The sequence below is a fragment of the Ochlerotatus camptorhynchus genome, unplaced genomic scaffold (genome assembly GCF_037179485.1).
Source record: "Ochlerotatus camptorhynchus isolate MF236.1 unplaced genomic scaffold, CSIRO-AGI_Acam_v1.1 ptg000074l, whole genome shotgun sequence".
NCBI classification, from domain to species: domain Eukaryota; kingdom Metazoa; phylum Arthropoda; class Insecta; order Diptera; family Culicidae; genus Ochlerotatus; species Ochlerotatus camptorhynchus.
The window spans coordinates 609,635-633,915 of record NW_027040564.1 but is presented as its reverse complement, the minus strand read 5'-3'; the positions used below and the strand labels follow the sequence as shown (position 1 = coordinate 633,915).

The window sequence follows — 24,281 nt, the reverse complement described above, 5'->3', positions numbered from 1 at the left end:
TTGGTGCTCAGTACGGAAAACAAGATCGACGGAAAATAAATCAAGGAAAACAAATAGGGTAGAGAACTACTTCGGCCTAATCACCCATTTTGGGCCTATCGAGCCGAAATCTTCAAGTAAATCCATGATTTCAGAGCTAATAAGTCAATTATGCGTTTGGTAGGATACTTTAGTTAATAAGCTACCCAACGAAGTCATTCCCAAAAACAAAAGAAGCGCTCCGACCGAATCAATTTTTATCTTCATCCGATAGGCCGAAGTGAATTCATGGACGTTTCAATGGCGTTTCAATGCGTTAGGCCGAGTTTAGAATCCGTAGGCCGAGTTTGGCGTCAAGAAGCAGTGTTAGACTTTTGACAATATCTCAACGATTGGTTTCTCTTTATCAAATCTTACGGTACGTACGGAAAGGTAAATAAATTTGAAAGCCATCAGTAATAATAACATTCCGTTTGGTGCTAAACTGCACTAGATTAAGAAAGACTAAGTGCAGGTTATGCTTAATAGGCCGGAAATGGGGTAGTTAACCCTATATCTAAATCTTTAATATTTTGTGAAACCTTTTAATTTTTTTTGCAGATTCCTTAGGAGTTCAAACTATAAGAAAGCAATTTGTCACGGTATTTTTTGCGTCAAATTTTGTTGTTACCATTTTTTAAATTCTTTAAAACGATGATTTTGTAGGTAATTTAATCATCAAAAGTGGGTATCAAATATATTGCAATTATCAATTGAATCCATCAAAAAGATGGGACTTTTAGGAGGAACAATCTTTGCCGAAGACAGCATAGCCCTATTTTAATCCGTTTTTAAGTTATTCGTGATTTACTGTGGATTGAAAAGTTTCATCTCGATACGTGCAGTATTTAAAAAAAATGTATTATATGGAAGACGAGAAAAGAAAATTGAATCTGCCCACCCACGTGGAAATCCCGATGTGGTCAATTCGAAATATCACTAAAAAGTTTAAAATTGACGAGAGGTTCCGTGATCGGAAGAGTGTGGACCGGAAGGTTCAAAGCAAATGCCGTGCTGGAACTTTGGGTCGGCAGCTGAACGGGAAGGTGTTGAGGTCGATCAAGAGAAATCCGGGACTCTCGGATCGGGATGTCGTCAAAAAATACAGTGCGAGTACCATCCGGAGGATCAGTCTACGAGCAGGTTACCGTTCATTTCGTGCCTCCAAGCAACCAAACAGGACTGATGAAGCAGAATCTAGTGGCTAGAACACGCACCCGGAAGTTGTACGAAGTACAGAGGATGCATTTTCATGTACGACGAAACCTATGTCAAGATGGATTTCAGGTAGGCTCCCGGACAACAGTCTTATCTTGATACAGCAGGGAGGGGGGGGGGGATGTCCCCAGCAAATTCAAGTTTGTTTTCGCTGACAAATTCGCCCGGAAACTGAAAAAGGGCCGCTGAGGTTGACCAGTCCAGTGTGCGGCAGATGATGGCAATTTTTTTATAAAGGACAATCAAATACCTTCATTTTGACTAAAATACATTTTTCTTACGTCAAATCAATCTCGAGAAATACCTGGTTTTATGTGTCTGGATTCTGAGTGGAACAATCTTTAAAGGGCAAATCGAGGAGTAAATCCACGCCAATTGACGAATCGATCAAACTTTACCTTCTCTGAATTCCATGAAACTTTTCTTAATAAATCACTAGATTGTGCTGGAATTCGCCCATTTTGACATGCGCCTAATTTTTGACAATTACGTATTCGCTGGTTCATCTAATCAAAATGACGTCTGAGACAAAGTTGTAGGAAACTGAATTTCCGTTTTAAAAATCAAAATCACAAATTTGGTCGAAAAATTAATATAAAAAAATACGTTCTGCTAGCAAAAAAGAAGAATTTTCAAGATTTCTAAACTTATGTTCTTTTTTTTCATTTATTTATTTGATAAGACTCAATTTAATTAACTTTACAGAGCCGAGGATTCTTGTTCAATATACACAACATCTTAAAACTATCGTCAAAAGGTACAACAAACACTTTATCTTCTGCTATCCAAAAAGCCTCCTCCATCAGAACGAGAGCCGCTTCCAGTAGTTTTTTTTGTATGGCAGTATCGCCAACAAGGGACAGAGCGCATTCATTGCAGCAATGGACGCAAAACGTGGTCATTACGATACGGTTGCTTTCCAAAGTCGACGACGCATCGACCGAAAGAAATGCTGATGAAGAACAATGAGGAGGTCCACACAATGGTTGCTGTCGAGTAAACAGACGATCGCGTGACAAACATCGAGAGTGGTCTACTTCTGTCGACAGCCGAGTGAGTGTTATGTTCATTTGACGGGACGAATCTTTGCTTCCAAAGATCTGAATCACTGCAATTTCGCTAGTTTTGGTAAATCACGAAGTACCAACTACGAATTGCTCGTTGTTCAAGCTCGACCACCAATGAATTTAATCTTCAAATTTACACGCACACACTAAGTCATTCACCTCTTCCAGCACTAGAACGGATTTTCCGCGTAATCAAACCAAAACAACCTCCGAAATCAGACCATCTCTAGATCAAACAACTCTGCTTGCAGTACTAGCAGACACGCGTCGTTGTTTGCGATCGCGTTTTTCAAACAAACTCGTAAATTAATTTTAATTATCCGCACACATATGAACGGCCGCAAGGCAAATTCCCTCCCCGTGTTTGGTTTTTGAGGTTTTCCTACCACACCGGGCTGTTCTGCAGCAACAGAGCATTTTTGCCGACCCCGGCCGGCCCACCGACTCGGTGCCTGTGGGAATAAGGCTTAATTCAATTTTCACGGAGCAAAACCAACAAACAAGAAAGGACTGATGCTCCTGGGCTGGCTGTTCCCAGTAGGTAAGCATGACCCCTATTCGACATCCGACCTCACTGAAATATGCAGCACTAGCAGTCCTTGGGAGAGCAGCATTGGATGGGCGATGGACCACCCACAATTCTCCTTACGCGCGTACACGACAACGTTCATTTTAATATTCATATATTTTTCTTTTGCAAAATTTGATTTATCGTCTTCTGCTTCGTTGGTCTCGTCGTCGTCGTCGTCGTCGTCCTCGCCACAAGGGAAGTCGAAATGTCCCTATTTTGGACGGTCCCAGCTGCTGTCGTGTTCCGACCAGATTAGCGACCATAAAATGGTGCGGCAGGGCTTTGATCACATGCTGTTCGGGTCTGGCTGCCAGCGGAGTGTCAACTCAACGAGTAGGGGTTCGTGAAAATATTTATTCGATTGTGTAGGATCCACGTAATCAACGCAATGGTAAATCTTCCTGAGTGAATTGCACATTGTGACCGTTTTGTTTGGCTAAAATTTTCGGCGAAATACGGTTCACTGCTTCCTTTCATTTTGAATTTCGGTGTGCTGAAAATTTGAAGTATTTCGCCGCGGCCACCTCCTTCTCCTTTCCCTCGAGTCAGCCAGGCTATTAGGAAACAGAATGTCCTATTAAATATGTGTATCTATAAAGATGAATCCAGAGATCGCATGACGGTCTGTGTAAGCGCAGCATGCCTCATCGTTTGTGCGGGATTTTATCAGCCGTTCCGAGGAAAGATCCGTTCCGTGTCGTTTCGCCTGGCAGTGGGAAGTATGTTTTATGTACATACATTTATTAGAGTTAGGCATGCAATATGGCACAAAACGGCAACATTCTTCGCGAAAACGTAGTGAAGCCGGCGCGGGTCGGGAGTTGGCTGCTGACTAGGGTGTTCTAATAGGTGGTGTTGTACAACCATCAGGAGGAGGTAGGCGAGGGAGTGGGGAATGGGAAATGACATCCGTTCATGTTTATATGACAGCCAAAATGACACTTGAGAAGCTGTGTCGCTGCTATCTGGTGTATGATTCTGTTCGGATCGTTTCTAACTTATAAGCATTGTAAAATGTGGGGCAGCGCGTTGGGAGTTCGCCCTGCTAAGAAATTTTTTTGTTCACTTTTGGCGGAATTGATTTGTTGAATTGAATGAATCTTCCAGTTGAGGTATGGAAAATTCGTTCAAATTAATGCTAAAACAATAAGACCACAACCCAATATAATTTTTTCAAGAGCGTTCTTACTGTCAGTTTGAAATTATTAGATGTGACACCATGTGGTGAGCACTGGAACTATCATGACAAAATAATTAAGTCATTTCGCTGTACCAAAAACAAAAAACGTCGCATCGGGAGCTGCTTGTGGGTTCAAAATCATGCGACAGAACAAAAAGACCAACTTCATATTTTAGCTGATTCTCTGAATTTATCGCTGTTTATTCTGAAATAAGTTGCGTATCAGAGAGATAAAACATTTTTTACATAAAGCCCAACATGGATTAAGTGATGGTGATCCGTTTATTTTAGAAAATAATTGTTACCATGGGCCCAAGTTATCACTGCATGGAGAGTCAACGGACGTGGATCCAACAGCTAGCAAAGAGTGGGAAAACCCAACGAGAAATTGCCTAGGGCGATCGAAAACATTTGTTTTTAATGCGCTTTGTGACCAAAACCGCTAAAGGCAACTGGCTATCTCCGGAAAACTACTGCTCTAACATTGATCCATTCAAGTCAGTCAAGAAGATCCGTGAGCTTCAGGACAGTTCAGAGACGTCTTGCCGAGAAGCAACTTCATGGCAGGAGCCCCCAGGAAAGTTCCAATACTTACTCGAAAGCACCTCCAAGCACGCTTCAAATTTGCAGATGAACATTTGCATTGGTCTGGCCCCGAAAATAGTAAAAAGTGGTGAAATATTCTGTTGTTGGATGAATCGAAGGTAAATTTGATCGGATCGGATGGAAAACGTTGGGTTCTACGCCCCGTCGATTCTGCCTTTAAGCCCTAGTACACAACAAAAACCTTCAAACACGGAGGAGGATGTATCATGATGTGGGGATGTTTCTCCTGGTACGTTGTTGGCCCAATCTTCTGGAAAAAGACGATCATGGACCAATATCTGTATGCAGACATCCAGGAAAACAAGATGCTGCCACATGCCGAGTGGGAAATGCCATTGAAGTGGCAATTCATGCAGGATAACGATCTTACACACTTAAAAAAATCATGTAAATTTAGATGCTCTGAGAGCAAGTAGCAAACTTTTCAGGCTCGGAGCACTTAATTTTACATAGCATATTTGTTTACGTCTGATCCTTTCTGTCAAAGATGGATTCCATCACGTGTAAAATTAGTTAAATCTAAGTGTGTATATATACTGCACGAACTTTTAAGAAATGGTTTTACGATCATAACATCGATGAGCACAAATCTTAGACTGCAGATCAATGGAGGTGAGTTGTATACTCTGATGAATCGTCGTATACATTATTCCCCACGGCAGGGCAGATTTATGTTTGGAGGACACCACAAGAAGTGTATAACCCTGACTGTCTCCGTCCGACTGTAAAGCACGGAGGAGGCTCAGTTATGGTATGGAGTGCCATATCATGCACTCAGTTCGACCAATCATTGCCATGAAAGGAAAGATCACTGCTAAAGATTATGACCAAGTGTTGGGCGATCAGGTGCGTTCTTTCAATATTGCAATTTTTGAAAAAATAATTATGATTTGAATACATCATTAGGTTCTGCCCATGATGCAAACATTATTTCCGAATGGCGAAAGCATTTTTCAAGACGATAATGCACCCATTCATACTGCTGGAATCATAAAGTCATGGGATGCGGAACACGACGAGAACTTTACACACCTGCCATGGCCAGCACAGTCACCGGATTTAAATTTAATTTAGCCACTTTGGTCGACGTTTTTCCTCCTCCATCGTCGTTGAAAACGTTTGAACACCTTCTGATCCAAGAATGGTACAATATTTCACTAGAAGCCATCCAAAAACTCTACGATTCAATTCCCAGACGAATCCAAGCTGTTACTGAAGCAAATGGTGGTCCAACATCATATTTGACGGTTCCATTGTAACATTTTCATAAAATTTTAAATAGCATTCTTAATTTATAAATAATAATTCATAAATAATACATAGCTTTGCAAATATCAAATAGCTTTGGAACCCAGATTAAGGGGGTAGTACACTTGAACGTCCAAAAAGTAAGGCATTTTCGTTTATTTTTTAAGCTCACACTCAGGGAAGGTAAATATGTTATAACCCATTTATTAGTCATCCTTCGAACTACAATTTGTATTTGTTTTAACTCGATTGGCGTCTTCCCGTGGCCGGTGCACCAGGTCGCGTGGGCGTCGGAAAACGGCGTGGGAAAATACTCCTTTCCATGTGATCCTGGAACCAGTGCTGAGATTTGTCATTGTCATTGACATACTTTTGACATACAATATTGACAAAATTGTTTTTCACATAGTCAATGATAGACTTGATCCTCAAAAAAATCTTTGTCAAAATCTCATTCATTTTTTCGTCAATGACAAAGATTCACCTGGTAACAGAAAGGGTAATTTCTTGCATTCTGAGACACATTATTGTTATCCAAGCTGTTCAGGCCGTAGATGCTTGTTCACTTTAATGGCTCCATGTAATTGTTTTCCTCAAGCCATTTAATTTCATTTTAAATTTAGTTAATAAACAAATCAGCACATGTTCGTCACTGACAAAAATGCCACTGACAATTGACATGGTTTGCCTTGACGATGACTGTTAGCTCAAACGAGTGACCAAAGCAGAATTTTGAGTATCACCGTGTATTGTCGAAATTGTGCAGCACTGCCTGGAACATAAATCGAACAAAAATCCTGATTAGTAATGAAATTTGGGTTAGAAATACGTATTCCGATTTTTTTTTAAATTAATTTTTTCAAAAGTTGTGGCCTTAGGAAAAAAAAGTCCATTTTTTCACCCTAAAAAATGCTTACAAAATCGTGGATTAAAAATCCATTTTTGACTAAATCGAAAATGTGGATACGTATTTCTAAGCAGAATTTATTTCGGACCAAGAAAACCTAGGCGATATAAAAATTTGATGATAACTGGTTAGAGTTATTTCCCACGCCAGTTTGAAAAACCCCGTTTCGAGATAAACGCGTTTAAAGATAAAATTGCTCTCTCAGCGCGCCGGTACATGTTTTAGGAAATCGCTTCGTAAAGCGGTAAGGAATATTCTGGTGGACTTGAAGTCTTTTCTAAATTAAAGTATACATCCCAAGAAACAAAGTGTACTCCCCCCTTAAAAGCACAACTTTTCAAATAAGAATGATTTGTTCGCACTGTCACTATTTTTTTATATCAAATGCAGGAAATGGCACTCACTGATGGTCACTAGCGAGCCCAAAAGTGCTAGCGAACATCTCCAGAGGTGGCGTTAACAGTCATTTTGTTCATTAAAGTTGTTGTTGTGCTCTTGGTACACCTTACATACAAGAGAGATACTTTTATTGGTCTACAACCAGAGTTTAAAGACCTAACCCCCCATCCACTGCTAGTAGTTAATGGTCCATTTCAAGACTTCAGATAGTTCGAGCTGTCGAACGGCATTGTGAAGTGAAAATATCTGCTTGTTCCAGAATTAGCTCACCAATGGCATTGTTTTGTGCAAAAATGTGATTGCAGCCTACTACAGGTTCCCCCGGGGGAATTCCAGTGACTCCGGAAAAGCCAATGTGGTCAATGAACCACTTCAATTCTATAGAAAGTATATTAATGAAAATCCATGAAGAAAGAGCTGTCGCACGGCATGTTTTTGAGTACAAACGCAATTGTCCCCTGCTACAAGTTCCCCCGGGGGTATCCTATTGGTTCCGAGAGTGGCCAATGAGGTCGATGTTTCACTTTAAGGCTATAGAAAGGATATTCATGAAAATCCATGAAGAAAGAGCTGTCGCACACCATGTTTTTGAGTAAAAATGCAATTGTCCCCTGCCACAGGTTCCCCCGGGGGCATCCAGGGGTTTCGAGAGTGGCCAATGTGGTCACTGATCCATTTGAAGTTTAATGAATGCCTATTCATGAAAAACCATGAAGAATGAGCTGTCGCACGACATGTTTTTGTGTAAAAATGCAATTGTCCCCTGCTCCAGGTTCCCCCGGGGACATATCCGAGGTCCCGAGAGCGGCCAATGTGGTCAATGTTTCACTTTAAGTCTATAGAAAGGATATTCATGAAAATCCATGAAGAAAGAGCTGTCGCACGGCATGTTTTTGAGTAAAACATGCAATTGTCCCCTGCCACAGGTTCCCCCGGGGGTATCCAGTGGCTTCGAGAGCGGCCAATGTGGTCACTGATCCATTTGAAGTTTAATGAATGCCTATTCATGAAAAAACATGAAGAATTAGCTGTCGCACGGCATGTTTTGGTGTAAAAATTCAATTGTTCCCTGCTCCAGGTTCCCCCGGGGACATATCGGAGGTCCCGAGAGCGGCCAATGTGGTCACTCATCCATTTTAAGTCTATCAAAAGCCTATTCACGAAAAAGCTTGCAGAAAAAGCTGTCGCACGGCATGTATTGGTGTAAAAAACGCAATTGACCCCTGCTCCAGGTTCCCCCGGGGGCATACCGGAGGTCCCGAGAGCGGCCAATGTGGTCAATTATGCATTTAAAGTTTATCGAAAGTCTATTGACGAGAAACCATGAAGAAAAAGCTATCGCACGGCATGTTTTGAGTGATTAAATGATATGCCCGCATTCAGAACCCTCCACCAGAACCGGTTCCAGGGAAATGGCCATATCTCGGTTTATTATTAGCTGATTATAGTTCTTGGCATATAATTTGCCTTGGAACTGGTTCTTCTTTCTTTTTATTTACTTAAAATATATATTTTTAACCATATGCTTAAAATCTCATCAAAAATTTAGCAAGTTAGACAAGCCCTCCGGAAACACGGAATATCTCCGGTATCCGGCAATCAGGATTATTTTCGTAGCTTCACCATAAAACAATATTAGTTTGTGAAGAACTTTAAGTGGATTGGTTTATTTCCTTTAAATTTCGTTATAATTGCTTATCTTTTGACAGATACGCGTATTTCGTCTACTACTTGCAGACTTCATCAGTGACAAGTACTCAACACCACTGAGTACTTGGGACTGATGAAGTCTGCAAGTAGTAGACGAAATAGGCGTATCTGTCAAAAGATAAGCAATTATAACGGAATTTAAAGGAAATAAACCAACCCACTCAAAGCTTTTCATAAAGGGATTCCGTCAAGAGGTTCTTCAAATTTAAAGGAATATTAGTTCTCCAGTCAAATGCTCTTGGAAGATTTAAAATCCAAAAATTTGCCTATCCTAGTTATTTTGAGTAACCCCTGTAGTTTAGATACTGGCCCAACACAAACGTCAGCTCAAACACAAAGAAGAAGAAAAGAAGAAGAAAATGAAGAAGAACTACCAAATCGATAAGATAAGAAACTCCGAAGTTATTTCAGTTTGAAACTTTACTTCACAAATCATTTCGAACTTTTGAACCGATGTATTTTTAATATACGATTTTGTGATGTTTGCCCTTATATTTTGGATCATGGAGGCTTTAATCGATCGTGTTCAACATTTTCATGACTTTTTTTTATCTATTTTAACGGTACACACTTTAGGCTACCATTCCAAATTTCTCGCACCCTTACCTAATGTTAACACTTCAGCACACAAAGCATCCCGAGCAAAGTAAAATATCAAATTGATAACAAGTTCTATTACCCGGTTATCACTTTTTAATAACTTGAATCAAAATTTAAAAATTATTCGCATTGAAACAATAAAAAATAGTGCTTTTAATCCCTAATCGTATTTAAGTTATCAGCGCAAGGCTTTGATATCAAAATGATAACATGATTTGAAATTTATGGAATAAATCTGTATGGCTTACAGAATTTGTTATCAAGATATTATCAATGATAACAAAATAAGTTATGTTTGTGATATCCAACGAGCAATTTTTGTTATCATTTTTGTTATGTTGGCTGCTAATTTAACCATAATGATAACATATTCAGTTATCAAAAAGTGATAACCGGGTAATAGAACTTGTTATCAATTTGATATTTTACTTTGCTCTGGTAGTTAATAAATATATTGTGAATTTTTCATGATAACAACTGATAACAAATTTGATCAAGGCTGATAACTAAATAAGTTATGCGATAACAACTGAAAACAAAATGATATCTGGGATAACAAGACTTGTTATCTAGATGATATCGGATTGTTATTCTACTTTGCTCGGGAACGCAGCTTCTCTTCACACTGAAAACCTAATAGTTCATTGCCGCCACTTATTTCAAATAATACGCTTCAAAGGAGGCACACAACTCATTATAGCTCCACTTGACATCACATAACCAAAATTAATCACGCAATAATTGAATCCACGCTTCTGAGACAACATAAACCGACAATACCTGCCACCACCAACACTTTCCACCCAATGCACAATGAACCTCTTCATCTCTCTCAAAACTTTGGGTAAATCAAGTTTCATTATTTCGGGGAGAAGTCCCCCATCATCTTCCCACCATCCAAAGGCATTGTGAATATGTCTTAAATTATTTCGCTATAGTTTCCTAAGCTACCCTCCCCCCGCCTCATGCCGCCATTCGTGGACTGAGAAATAAATTAAACTTTGTCGTTTCGGTTCCTCGTCGGCGCTTGTCTCGTCCCACCACGCAGGACCGCAAGCAACGGAGAATGATATGGGAAACCTATCGAGTCCTACCTACGCGCCGCGCCTTTCGCTCCTCATACGATGTGATTGGATCCAACTTTTTCTTCTTTCCTTTCAGTCGCCAATTTCCTCCACCTTGAATTGCTTCTGCCAAGGAGGTGGGCCAGCTTATGGTTAATTGTTTTTCCTATGTTCGTGTAGCGTACGTGTGAATTGTGTACGGATGGGTGTGTGTTTGTGCAGCATATTTCCGAAAAAACTTTTCCCGGGGAACTTCATTTGTGTCGCGTTCACCCACTGTTAGGTGGTGCGGTGAGGCAGACAGTCACATACGACTAGTCGTAATTAAAGTTTTCGGATGGGACTATTCGAAAAAGTTTGCCGGTTTGCGGAAATTTGGCTTACCAATTTGCACCATTACAATGCCGAAGGATAATTGCTGTGAAGGGGGGAAAGTAGGAAGAGAGTTGTGATTTCGTTGTATTTCAACTATCGGCGAAAGTAGGAGTGAAACAGTGGAAAGCAATTAGAGGGATTGGGTGAAAGTTTTGCGGCAGGCTTATGGGACCTGTTGTCTAATGTAGTTTTTCCCACGACCGGCGTTGTGTAATTGGGTTTGATTGTGGTTAAATAAAGTTTGATTAGTTTGGGATGGATAAAAAAGTATTGGAATGAAGTGTCAGCGGTACTTCAAGGAAAGTGGGAATATTTCATCGCAATCAATTCCCAAGAATGGATCATTCTTCGAAAGCAACCACATGGAAACACCTGCTCTTCTGTTCTTCACTGGCAATCAAAACAATGAACCAAATGTTCCACGAGCTTCAGGGTGCATTACTTCCATTCGGATTTGCCCTCATCCGACGCAAGCTTTGATCTTTGCCTGTGGCTCTTTGGAGAGCTTTAAAACAGAGAAAACAATAACATCATCAACAACAACAGAACGGCGTCACACCGAGAGTGGCCCCTCCGGCAAGGAACAATCCGTTTTCAGCCGTAGATTAATGAGAGACAACGCCGACCGTCATCATCGTCACGCGTACCTCTTGCTGGATCGCTGGCTGTTGATGATTCAAAAACAAAGCTTTTCCACTCGGTCATTTAAAATGCGCTCATAAAATTGCTGGGGTAAAACTGGAGAAAACACACACAATGTGTGGAATGTTCTGCACTGTTTTTCTTTTCCCGGTGGTATTTCTGGTGTTGAATGATGCTTTCAGGCAGATTTGATGGGCGTCCTCAGTCATTGTTTTTTTTGTATGTGTGTGTTGGTACATAGAGGTGTACACAGTACATTAATTGTTGGAGGTGATGGATAAATATCATCAAATTTTTAAATTCTAAAAATGTGTGCTTTGAATTTAGATGAGTTGTTTTTAGCTTTTCTGTGGGAATTAAATTTTTGCTCAATTTATCTATGAAACTACAATTAAATTCAAAAGTTAGCTCAGTGTAGCTCTCAAGGGAGTTTACCAGGGTGGCCAGCAAACCGGGAAATCCGGGAATACCGGGAAATATCCGGGAATTTGGAGAGTAACCGGGAAAACCGGGAAAAACCCGTGGATTCTGCAAGAGAACCGGGAAAATAAATTTACCATATCATAGGAACAAATTTTTACATCAGAAGAATAATTTCAGAATAAACCATTAAAACAGAGTGATCCTTTAGCAAATGAATGTCTTGCTCTATTTGTTGCATAATTTTCTTCAGTATACCGTCTTATTGTTTTTAGAATTTAATCACTCAGCAATATTGCAAATTGATTTTTGTCGTTTCAATTTCAGATGTAAAGTGCATGGTCCTCTAAAGAAAATATTGAAGATGCTGGAGTTTGGAAACAAATATTTGTTAAAACCGAAACTGAATTATTCTTTTCCGGGGTTTTAATTTTTCGTTGTTCAAAATTCTCATCATGAATTCCAGAATTAACTTGGAATTCTGCTCTGAATTATCTTGAAATTGTTCTGATATAAACCAGAAAACACTCCGCGTAATAATTACCGTTGAATTCTTTTAGGAATTTTCTTCCAACCCCTTCTAAGAGTTTATTGGAATCCTTCATATAATTCCCGTTCCCGCCTATCCGGAGACTTTGATTCCTTTAAAAATCTTTTCAAACATTTCTTTTAATTCTATTCAAAACAAAAGAAATCTTTCGAAAATTAATTTATAAACCCCTTGGAGTATTTTAAAGAATTTCTTTCTAATTATCAGCAAATTTTTTGGAATCAATTTTGTTTGAGTTATGTGATGAATCTTTCGCACTAGGGTTGAAATTATTGCCAGAACATTTTAAGAACTCTGTTTCTTGTTGAATTCCGATCATAATTCTCTTGGAATTCTTCTTAAAATTCATTTGTAATGTTCCTCACGATGCCCATACAAATCTCATCAGAACCACGTAGGAATTTTCTGCAATGTTTTATTTTTATTTTCACAATTCTTTTTTAAATCTACTAAAATTACCTAACAGTTTAATTTAGAACTTGCATTCTTCTCCAAAGAAATCCTTCCAAATTCATCTAACAATTTCTAAGGATTTCATGTAAGAATAATTCTGGAAATCTGCTCTTCTCCTTCGAAAACTGTGTGGGAATCCTTCTCAATATTTGTTTTTAATCAACACTTTGAATTCTTTTAAATTTTACTAAAAATTCCAGGGCTTGTCTGCTAGATTCTACAGATTGCTATGTAATTTGTTATAACCCTTAAAATGCTTCCAAGTCTCAGAGCGTGACAATTATGACTCCACGACTCATAAGTATGATGTTTTTTTTATAAATCTGTGATCTTGAAAAAAATTCAAAATTTTACATTTTAATTATTGTTTCTCCAAATCTTGCATCACGAAGCATGTTATTAATCACAAATTTTGAAGAAAAGTTCTAGTTTCAGACTCTACACAAATTTCAAAGCTCCAGAATCTTGGGAATCTTCTTAATTCACATTTTTTTTTCCTTTCAGTAAATTTTGTTTTTTTTTTGTTGCATTAACAACCGGGAATTTTTTAGATTTGAACCGGGAAAACCGGGAAAAAACCGGGATTTTCAAAATGAAAATTCACTGGCCACCCTGGTTTACTTTCTTACTTGGTACTGCATCCACGTCATTGAATATACGACAATCGAAAAATTCGTTTGGCTTTTCGGCTCTTCGATCCCATATGAAATGATGGACAAATGATTCTGAGTAGGCTTGAAACACCTCTATTGAAAACAAGCTTACCTGAAAAATATTAGGCAATTTGAATAATCAACCTAGCGGTTTTTTTAAATGTGGGTCATTCCAGCTCAAGTGGGTACACCACCTGTGGTCGATGTCTCCGATTTGAGCCATTTTGCTCTGAAGTGCCTAGATCCCTCTTGGCTACTACCCTGGATTTTCGAGATTTTTAAAAATTTAATCTTTCAGACGAGATTACTCCCCAACCAAATAAGCTATTCGTGATCTAAGAACGTCAATTTAAAGTTTTTTTTTTTTTATTGTAGATTCACATAGGTGTACCCACATTTTGTTTTTGTTATAGTAACTACAGTAAACAGACTGACGGCAATTATCAGAATTGTCAAAAAATTGCTTGTTTTCACCATGGGCGGGATTTTTTTATTTCTTAATATTGTGGGCTCAAATTTTCACCACACTTTGGAAAACTCTTCTACTTGATGTGTTCCAAGGGCTAGTGATTTGGACAAATAGTTTTTGATACATGACCAGATGAGTTAGTGGTAGTTTTGAGCTCTCCTGGTGGAAAATCATTGCTATTTATTTATTTTTTTTGAATTCCTTCACGCCGACGAAACAATAATATTTTTATGTTATTTTTCACATGTTCTGGGCATAAAATGAAATCATAACTAGCTCATTTATTTACATTTAAATTTAGCTTGGATGCCCTCAATGTGATCTGTAAAATTATTTTTTTGGTCAAGTACTAGTCCAAGATACTTTGCTTGGTTTGACCAGGAAATTGGAACTCCGTTCATAGTGACTATGTGACTACTACTACGTTTCAAAAAGGAAGCTCTAGGCTTGTGTGGGAGTGTTATAAGTTAAGTTTTGGACGCGTTGACGAAGACTTCTTCCTTTAACGGGAATGCCTGTGCCATCGGCGAAAAAGATTTGTGGCAACCCTGAGGCAGCAAAAATGTTGTACAATATAGACCCAAGATTGCTAGGAGTTCCTGCTCTAATAGATAGTCGTTCAGATTTGGAATTTTGATAATTTACCTGAAAAGGACTGTCAGTTAAATAATTTTGAAACTAATGAAACTAATATAGAGTGGAAACCCAAACTGCTTCATCCTTCAAACCTTCATGCCAAACACTGTCGAAAGCTTTTTCTAAGTCTAGAAGAGCAACTCCAGTCTTCAGATTTGTTTGAACGAATTAAATTGGTACCTCTTAACAGTTGATGAGTAGTTGAATGCCCATGGCGAAATCCAAACTGCTAATCTGCAAAAAATGAGTTTGTATTGATGTGAAGCATCATTCTATTTAAAAATATCTTTTCAAAAAATTTAGTTATTGAAGAAAGCAAAGTTATTGGACGGTAGCTAGAAGCTTCAGCTGGATTTTTATCAAGCTTCAAAATTGGAACAACTTTTGCATTTTTCCATTTATCAGGAAAGTATGCCAAGTGGAAACATCTGTTAAATAATTTTACCAAGAAAGACAAGGTACTCTCTGGGTGTTTTCATCATCACCTGGAGCATTCATATTTTGAAACTTTTTAGTTATGGATCTTACTTCGTCCAAATCAGTCCCCGAGGAATCATCAAAAATATTTTCCCAAAAGAAAATATTCAGACAGTCCCGAAGAACCAGACTTTCATAGGACAAGTAAGACCCAAACTTAGATTGTGGGAAATCTCGAATTGCTTAGCAAGTTTCTGAGCTTCTTCCGAATGTGTGATCAAAATTTTACCCCCTAGGCTTTTGGTTTGTGAGCTTCCAGAAGAGTTTGAAACTCGGGTCTAATCTCGAAAAAATTTTTTTTTAAGTTTTGTTCCTCAGGGTAGAGAATTGCGATTTAAGGGGGTATTCCCGATCTTTTTTTTCAAAAAATCAAATTTTTTTTTTCACGTTTTTTTGTACTTTAGACTATATACTTTCATCCCCCCAAGCCGTTTTCCGATCAGCGAATTCGGTGTCCAGGCATAGCTGACTAATGGTAAGAACCCCCAAATGGTTTTAACTAAAGTCAAAACTTTAAACGCGTTTTTCTCGAAACCACATTTTTTTTTATCGGGCGAAGATTTTTCTCAGACACTATAAGAGATATTGACTTGAATCTTTGCGCATTTTGTTCCTTATTAAATTCTTTGGAGCTTCTCCCACTTTCAGCCAAAAATATTAACATTTAACATTGTTTGAAGCACCTTAAAACTGCAAAAAAGCGGGCTAAAAATCGCCTGTTTTTTCATATGGCCGCCATTTTGTTGATTTGCAAGATTTTTTGCTGCCAACGGGAGATGCAGATGCAGATTATTAATTTCATCACGAAATCTGTTTCAGATGAGCCGTTCCAGAGAAAAGTCTTCGCCCGTCCAGGCGTTTGCGGCGAACAGGGGTCTGTTTGCCGCCATTTTGTGACGTCAATAATGTCTTTTTTTATGTCGAAAAAAATTTATTTGTAAACTTTAATGTTCAATAAACAAGAATCCCAAAGAGTTAGGCGCATTACTATTCATTTTCCTTGAAAAAAAATTAATTGAAAAACAGGCCGAAAAAAGGCAAAAGATTGGGAATACCCCCTTAATTTGTTTTTGTAAATCCCACCAGATAACTTTCACGGCAGGACCGCGTGTTCTTTAATATTGCCTCCCACGGACATTTTTCAGAAGTATCAAGAGCTGAAGATCGTCGTCTATTATAATTGAATCGAATTAAACATCGCATTTTGATACTGATGCAGCTCTTGCTTTAACTATAGAAGGTAACTTGAAGTAGTAAGAGATTCAAGACCATAATTAACATCATCTTTGGTTTACAAAGGAATGTTTGGATGAAAATTATATTTCATAAATGTTTGATACTGCTCCCAATCAGCTCATTATTTTTTTAGATGTTTTTTTTTAACTTACTGGAAGATGATCAGAACCAAAGTCAGCATGGGTAACCAATTGGCTACAAAGTTGACATGAATCAGTTAAGACCAAATCAATAATTAAGGGATTTCTTGCTGAAGAAAAGCATGTCGGGCGGTTTGGATACTGCATAGTGTATGTAATAACCTGCAGAACAATCATCAAACAGAATACTACCATTGGAATTGCTTTGAGCATTATTCTATGAGCAGTGTTTTGCATTAAAATCACCAATAATGAAGAATTTAGACAGATGACGGGCAAGCAGTGTTACAATATAACAATTTTCTCCATATTAATTGCAATTTAAATGTGTCAATGTATGTTTAAAGCTAGAAAATAAAAAGTGATTATTTCTGCAAAATTCTCATTCAGCTCACTCAGCAGAATGCAATCGTGAAAGGCTCAGCATGGAAAAAATAATAAGAGAGGAATCATCCACACTACTACACTCAGAATCATTCATGTTACGCTCAGCCAGCGATGCCACATTTTATTGATTTTCAATCTGTATTTTCAAAAAATCTTTTTAATCTGTATCTGGCTGATAAAATCTGTAAAAAACTGTATTTTGCAACAAGCGAAAATTTAGTGTTGTCAAAATAGAACGGCTTTATTTTTCAATTTAATTTATGATTTCGATGATTATGAACCACCGTGTGTCATCTTTATTACAATAACATTATTAATAATTATTCTTTTATTAAAAATTGTAATCACATGGAACAAAAGGACATTATTTTTAAAATTCGTTCGATTTAGACATGATGCTAAAATCGAACCCCATGCCAAAAACGAACGGGTACTGTTGTTTATTGATTATGGTCTCAGTGTGGATTTACCTAAATCTTCAATGAATTCTTGCATAGTTCAGAAGCAGTTTGCTCAATGTTTAGAATCTTGAAAAATGGCTAAAGTTTTTTTTTTTCTTTGGTTTGTTTTTTTTTTGTCGATCTTGTTTTCCGTGCTGAGCACCAATGCTACCGACGTGCCAGGAAGGCAGCTCCCACACCTGGACCCTACATATCAACCCATCAACTCATGAACCGGGGACCAACGGCTTTACTTCCCATCCGAAGGAAGGCGTGATCAGAGATGTTATGCCTCAGAACATCCCGGCGGCGCTGACTGGTATTGAACCCAGGCCTGCTGGGGTGAGAGGTAATCACGCTTACCACCGCCGCTAGAAGGAAAGTTTGTGTGTTCATTTTTTATGCGTTGCTTCCATCTTCACTCAAGCGCAGCGCTATTGTACCTGCCGCTTGGGTTCTGGCAAAGTTGCCAGTCTTCTTGATATGATGCCTTCGATTATGGTCAGGTTAAGGAACGTTTCAGTTATAATGGCATAATGGCATACATGTTATGAACTTTTCATTATCTTTAAGAGATTGAGCATTCAAATTAAAAATATTTAATGATTTAAAATCGATTACTGAATTTCAAAGTCATGACTATATTGTTCACAAATTTAACTCCATTTTGAATTGCATCAAACATGGAGTTAGTTTTCAGCATATCAGTAATCATGTCGATTGATTATTTCTGTAAAAATCCATCTTAGAAGCGGTAAGTCAAAATCATCAAAATTTCCGTTAGAATTATGATGGCTAGAATTTTGATTTCGATGTCTAACAGCTGCAATAGCAGCATACACACTAAGATTATGTTACCGAAATCTGTGAAATTTTACCGAAATCTCAACAGCTGAACAGGTAAACAGTTCGGTGAATTTTCAGTGTTCGTGTAATTTTTCAACGAATATCGGCTCGGTAAACAGACATTCAACTGTTGAGATTTCGGTAAAATTTCACAGATTTCGGTAAAATAATCTTTGTATGTAGGTAGTTCCATTCCCTTACTGAAAATTGTTCCCAGCAGGTATTGAATTTGAAGTTTGTAACCTGTTTGTACCTACGGGTACGAATGTAGAATTTGCTCCTCGCTGACCGTTGTTAACAGCAGAGGAATTTGTACCTGGCCGAGAACGTGGAGCGTTTCCTACCTGTCGATTAGAACGAGACTGTAGAATCGCTTTGCGAGTCTTACTTTCCCAAAAATTTGATTTGTGGTTTTCATCACACATTGAACATTTAAATTTCACGTCCTTTGCGTGAGAGGAACCACTACAATTCATGCATTTAGCTGGCATGTAGAAATTTTTCCATGACCCCATCCCTGGCATGTACGGCACTGGGTGAAGTTGTGGAAAATTTCTCCAGTCTTCCTTAAGTGTTCCCACTGCACTCGGACATGGAGCATAAGGCTAGCTTTTCCTAAGGCCTTAAGGTTGGTTAGTTCACTAGACTGGAAGTGAATAAAAATCGTTAGAAATCTCGTAGTGCGAATCGCGAGGACGGGATTTCATTTTCATTTCGATAACTTGGACTGGCACAACTCCAAGTAATTTTGTCAATTCATCTTTGATTTGATCCATGGATTCACCACTAGGCAGACCTTTCAAGACGAAATGTGTGTTGCTTCTCAGTAAGATATGATGAGAAAATGTTTGAATCCGTCCAAGGTGTCAGCCAATACACGGCATTCACCCCGACTGCCAATTTGAAGTGAAAACTTGAATTTAACGCAGTTCAAAAGTTCCGTGCGAAGAGCATGAAAATCCGAAGTGGTTATCACAATAGGGGGACCTTTTCCTTTTTGGCACTAAGCCGGGAATGTTTAATGGAATTCTGCCTGGATGATGGATCATTATCATCATCCGTGAGCATATCAAATTGATTGGTCAAATAAATTTCATCAGAGGGGGATCAAGAGATTGCCGTTTTTTTTGCGCTTAGGTGCAATGGCGGCAAAACAACGTTTCTCCAAATCGGCTTCCAAGCAGATTACTATAAGAATCCGAAAGATCGAAGAGGAATTTCTTAAATCGATATCCAAGCAGGATTACCTCAGGTAAGATCCAAACAAGGATCGAAGAGGAATAAAAATCCATCAAGGTAGACAATTTGCAGGTTATCAAAGTTGGTTTGAAATGCTTTCTAACATGAAGCTTTAGTGTGATAATTTATTAGCTAGAGAATAACCTTAGAAGAGGGTAGTTGGATAGTTCCGTTAGAGGACGGCAGTATGAAAATTGAATAGAAGTTGAAAATGAGTGAAGGGCCATTAATGCGACAGTACAAAGTCAAACGCACACCTTTTGCCTAACCCGTACGATGTACGCGGAGATTTGAAGTATGTATGTCTTCAAATCTACAGGCAAAAAGTGTGCGCCCGCCTTTGCTCATTACTGTCTGCGGCTGTGGAATAGATCTAGGGTTTCATCGCTACTCTGAAAATCGCGAACTTCGCGTATGAAGTAAGTAAGTAGAAAGTTTGAGAAATTTTAGTAAAACGTCTCATTTTGGTATATCCTTTTTGAAACTTTTTTTTTTAAAGTAAGACGAGGCTTGGGAGCTAAGTGGTTATCGTTTCTGCTTACTGAGCAGAAGGTCGGTAATTCAATCCCAGGCCCATCCCCTTCCTTGCAATTTTTTACTTTGACTTATTATTATGTTTAAATGAAAACGAATTCTGCTTTAACCAACCGATCGCATCACTTACCACAGTTCAATACTGATCTAAAAATAACCCACCTCACTAACATAACTCCGGAATGATTTGAGATGTGGGCGTAATTTCATTTGTAAACAAACACGTAAAACACAGATTTTTCGCGAATCAAAACTCGACCTCGAAAACTAATAACACTATCAGGTAGAGGAATGATTCTTCTACCATTTGGTTTAGTTTGTTCATGAGATTGATCTGTTATTCACGAGAATTAAGCGATTGACGTGTTTGTTTACAAAAGCAATTACGCCCAAATCTCAAATCACTCCGGAACTATCCTCCCAGTGAAAGCCGTGGAGATGCAGAGGTGTATTCGGTCTCTAGTAGCAACGGACGTCGAACTAATCATCCTTCCCTCCCCAAAAGACTGTAAGGACGTGGCCGGCGCTGTGATTGATTTATAAATACATAGATTGAATTAGTGTGCTTGTACATGGAAGATGGAAAGCGAATCCCATGCACCATCTACGTGGTTTTCTGTGCATGTGGCTTAGTTCTGATCAATCACGGAAAAGCAAGTACAAAATGCACGGTCCTTTAAAAAAAATATACCAAATAAGCTAAAATTTTGTAGTCGCTACATGGAACTTTTATATGATTTTTGTTTTACTGAAATCCATTCAGCATAAAAAAAGTTACATCCGTTTTATTTTTTTCACCATCTGAAAAAAATGCATGGTGATATTCTTTTGGCTTGTTATGTGATTGCTACAACCTAAGTAATATATATAATATCTCTTAAATGAAGCGTTTGATCCTCACATAACAAAATAGCGTTGAATGGGTACTTAGGTAAGGTTTATTTAAAGTTCCAGATATAATGTTCTTGAGTGCCTTAAGTGCATTCTCACTATTTAAGATACCCAGACAACCAGAAGTCATATTAAAGAGGAGTATACTTCAGCAGATAGAATCGTTTATAGAGTAAATTTAAATTTGCACGTAGGGTTGAGAACTACGTCGGCCTAATCACCCATTTTGGGCCTATCGAGTAGAAAACATCAAATAAATCCATGATTTCGACCCTGACAAGTCAATTATGCGTTTGGTACGATTCTTTAGCTCAAAAGCTACCGAACGAAGTAAAAAAAACGCGTGTTATGAATGTTTGTTCCCATTATTCTCAAAAAAGAAGCGCTCCGAATGAATCAATTTTTACCTTCTTCCGATATGCCGAAGTGAATTCAATAGCAATTCAATGGCGTTTTAATGCGTTAGGCCGATTTTAGAATCCGTAGGCCAAGTTTGAGGTCAAGAAGCAGTGATAGATTTTTAACAATATTTCAACAATTAGCTACTCTTCATCAAATCATATGGTAGGGGAAATGGATGTAATGTCGGCCTAAATGCCCCTAATTTGGGTCCATACTTAAATTCAGCAATCGACTAAATTTTCAATAGCGACCAAAAATATCAATTCGTACCGTCCCAATAAAATTGATAAATAGAAGATTTTTAGCGATGGGTCCAATCTTAAATCCCGGCCAACATTTGAGCCATTTTTCCTACGTACGGAAAGGTAAATACATTTAGAAGTCATCTGCAGCAAAAACATTCAATTTTGTGAAAAAAAAAAAAATCCGCGTGGGTTGTGCTTAGTAGGCCCAACATTTTATCTAAGCCCTATATTGGGTTTTTTTATGTGATCAATGTAAGAATGTGTACGAGACGATCAAAATCCCTTAATATCTCATTAGATTCACTAACCAATCACAGTCACATTTTTCTAGCATCATATAATATTTTTCATAAGATTTTAAGACCACTCTAAGTAGTACAAATATTAGTCATATTTTTGTATCTCAATAGCTTAAGAGAATATTTTTGGAAAAATTGCTCAGTTTTTCATAAAATCGCTTGGATTGAAAAATATTTCAACTGTTGGCTCTTTTCAAAGGCCAGTTTCACATTCTACATTCATAGATTTCCAGGATCAATTTTATTCCAATAACATTCGAAGCCCGCCCCTCCATCCATACTAGACACTCTACCGAGCACAGTCGTTTTCAGCTTTTTGGTCGTTCTGTTGCTTCCCGAGCCGGCCTTGTGTGATGAAATAATCTTCCCTACTTCTGTACATTCCCGTGCTAATTACTCGTATCACTCGCCTGTCAGGTCGCATAATTGTCGTCGCGTTGCTTTTGTGCTGGAAGTTCTGTCCCCACTCACCCCACACTCCCATCTAACCCCTTCTCTGTTAAATACACATGACCCCAACTCCAGAAATTCTAATGGTGTTACCATATCCTTCTTTTTCTTTATTTGCAGGAATTTCTGTTAGCTATCGACGTTACATCTAGTGGCACACCGGAGGAGAAGCTAAAGTGGGCGTTTAGGATGTACGACGTGGACGGTAACGGCGTCATAGATATACAAGAAATGACCAAAATAGTTCAGGTAAGTGCACGTCCTGCCTCTAACGGTGTTCCATCAGTGCGTGCCATCGTCGACGGGACCCTCGGTCTCGAGTGAGGGCCGGTCATACGTGTGTGTTAAGTGGGCAATAATTGAGTCCGATAGGGGGAGCGGGTGATACCTTTATAAAAGGGTTGTGAAAATCGTAAAAAGGAAATCCTGTACAGAGAATGGCTCACATCCATAATGGTGGAGGCGGTACACCATCCGATCATGCACGAAAGAGTAATTAATGCGGACTAGCATAATAAGAGTGGTTTAAATTATTACGACTAGTTTTTTTATGGCTTCTGCTGGCAAAAGTTTTCACGCTTGCAAGGATTATGACAACAGAGCACGTGAGATTATAATGCACGATAATCCTTCGCTTCGGTTTTCGTGCTGCGATATGTAAATTCGCAAATTGAAGGGTTTCGGTCGTTGCCGCAAATAATGGTCTATGGCAATTTGGATACAATGAAACCACAATGGAGCGGAATAAGAAATTTCGCAACACTACCTATATTGTGTGGTTAAATATAGGATGTGGTTGCAATGCGAGGCTCTACATGCCCAGTTAAGTAAGTAGTTTAAGGTGTGGTTTAAGTGTTAGGTGAGAGTGCGCAGTTTGTGAGCCTTGAAGATGGTGGAAAGTCAACGAGCTATAATGGAAAATGCATGATCGCTTCTTGAAGTGGCGTTTCTTGTTTCAAAACTTCTTCAAGCGAATAAATTTTCCTAACCGCAACATTCTACCTCGTCGCACTGAAGAGCTTACCTATCGCATGAAATTACCCTTTATTTGAATTTCCCTCTTGAAAATCTCATTCAATTTCCCTGTTTCAAGTCAAACACACATAAACTCAGAATGAACGGGAAAGAGAGCGAAACTCGGAACATTTGCAAATTTAATAATACTCCAATGACAGCATTTCCCGGATTTCCCGAACACTTCCTTTGATGAAGCGGAAAAAGTCGCTGCCTCCCATGTTGCCTCGTTTCTTTTTTTTTTCATTTTTATAAACGTAGCGGAAAGCTAGAAGACACTCACATAATCTGAGCATTTATCATCATTCGAGGAAAATCTGCAATGCGATTTTGTCGCTGAGGCTGCTCCGTTCGTTAGATTTCGTTTTTTTTTACTTTCTTGTATCAAAATCAGTTCAGTACCCACTCCTACCTTCTATCTACTGGTTTTTACGCATTGGCACAAAACGGAGGAAACCTAGGGAAAGAATATAATTTGCGGTATGTGGAGTTGATCATGCTCAGTTTCGGAGAGGTTTACATTTTCTTGAGCTTGAGGTGAATTAAAAATGAGCTCAGATGAGATTTTGGTTATAGATTGAATTTCTAAACAGAATGTACAGTTCGCGGAAGTTACTTTCTATTTGCAATAAATTAAATGATCTTATTGGAAACGATTTATGACAGTGGTTCTCAAACGTTTGTAAATTGCTATAAGGGTTCTTTCTTCTTTGTCGCATTTTAAGCTTATTAGCTTATTGCGTGCTCTCAACTCAGTGTTCTAGATGTACTTCCACAGTTTTATAATTGAGAGCTTTCGATGCCTGTAGGTTTTTTGTGGCAAGTACAATCATACTCTTTGCCCAGGGAAGTCGACAAAATTTCCAATCCGGTTCTTAGACCGGCCCAGGAATCG

At 38.6% G+C, this 24,281-nt stretch overlaps 2 protein-coding genes across 12 annotated transcripts in view; both read left to right on the top strand.

The window, feature by feature from the left end:
- The window catches only part of Nca (neurocalcin homolog), a 501,567-nt gene that overhangs the window by 360,150 nt on the left and 117,136 nt on the right, over positions 1-24,281 (top strand). The gene's annotated exons all lie outside the window — the stretch shown is intronic.
- LOC135697568 (neuronal calcium sensor 2) overlaps positions 1-24,281 on the top strand; it is a 419,634-nt gene that overhangs the window by 352,023 nt on the left and 43,330 nt on the right. For all 10 annotated transcript variants that reach the window (XM_065217340.1, XM_065217344.1, XM_065217342.1 and 7 more), the window contains one exon: positions 22,493-22,621. In XM_065217340.1, coding sequence (XP_065073412.1) covers positions 22,493-22,621 — 129 coding nt within the window. The remainder of the gene's footprint in view (positions 1-22,492; positions 22,622-24,281) is intronic.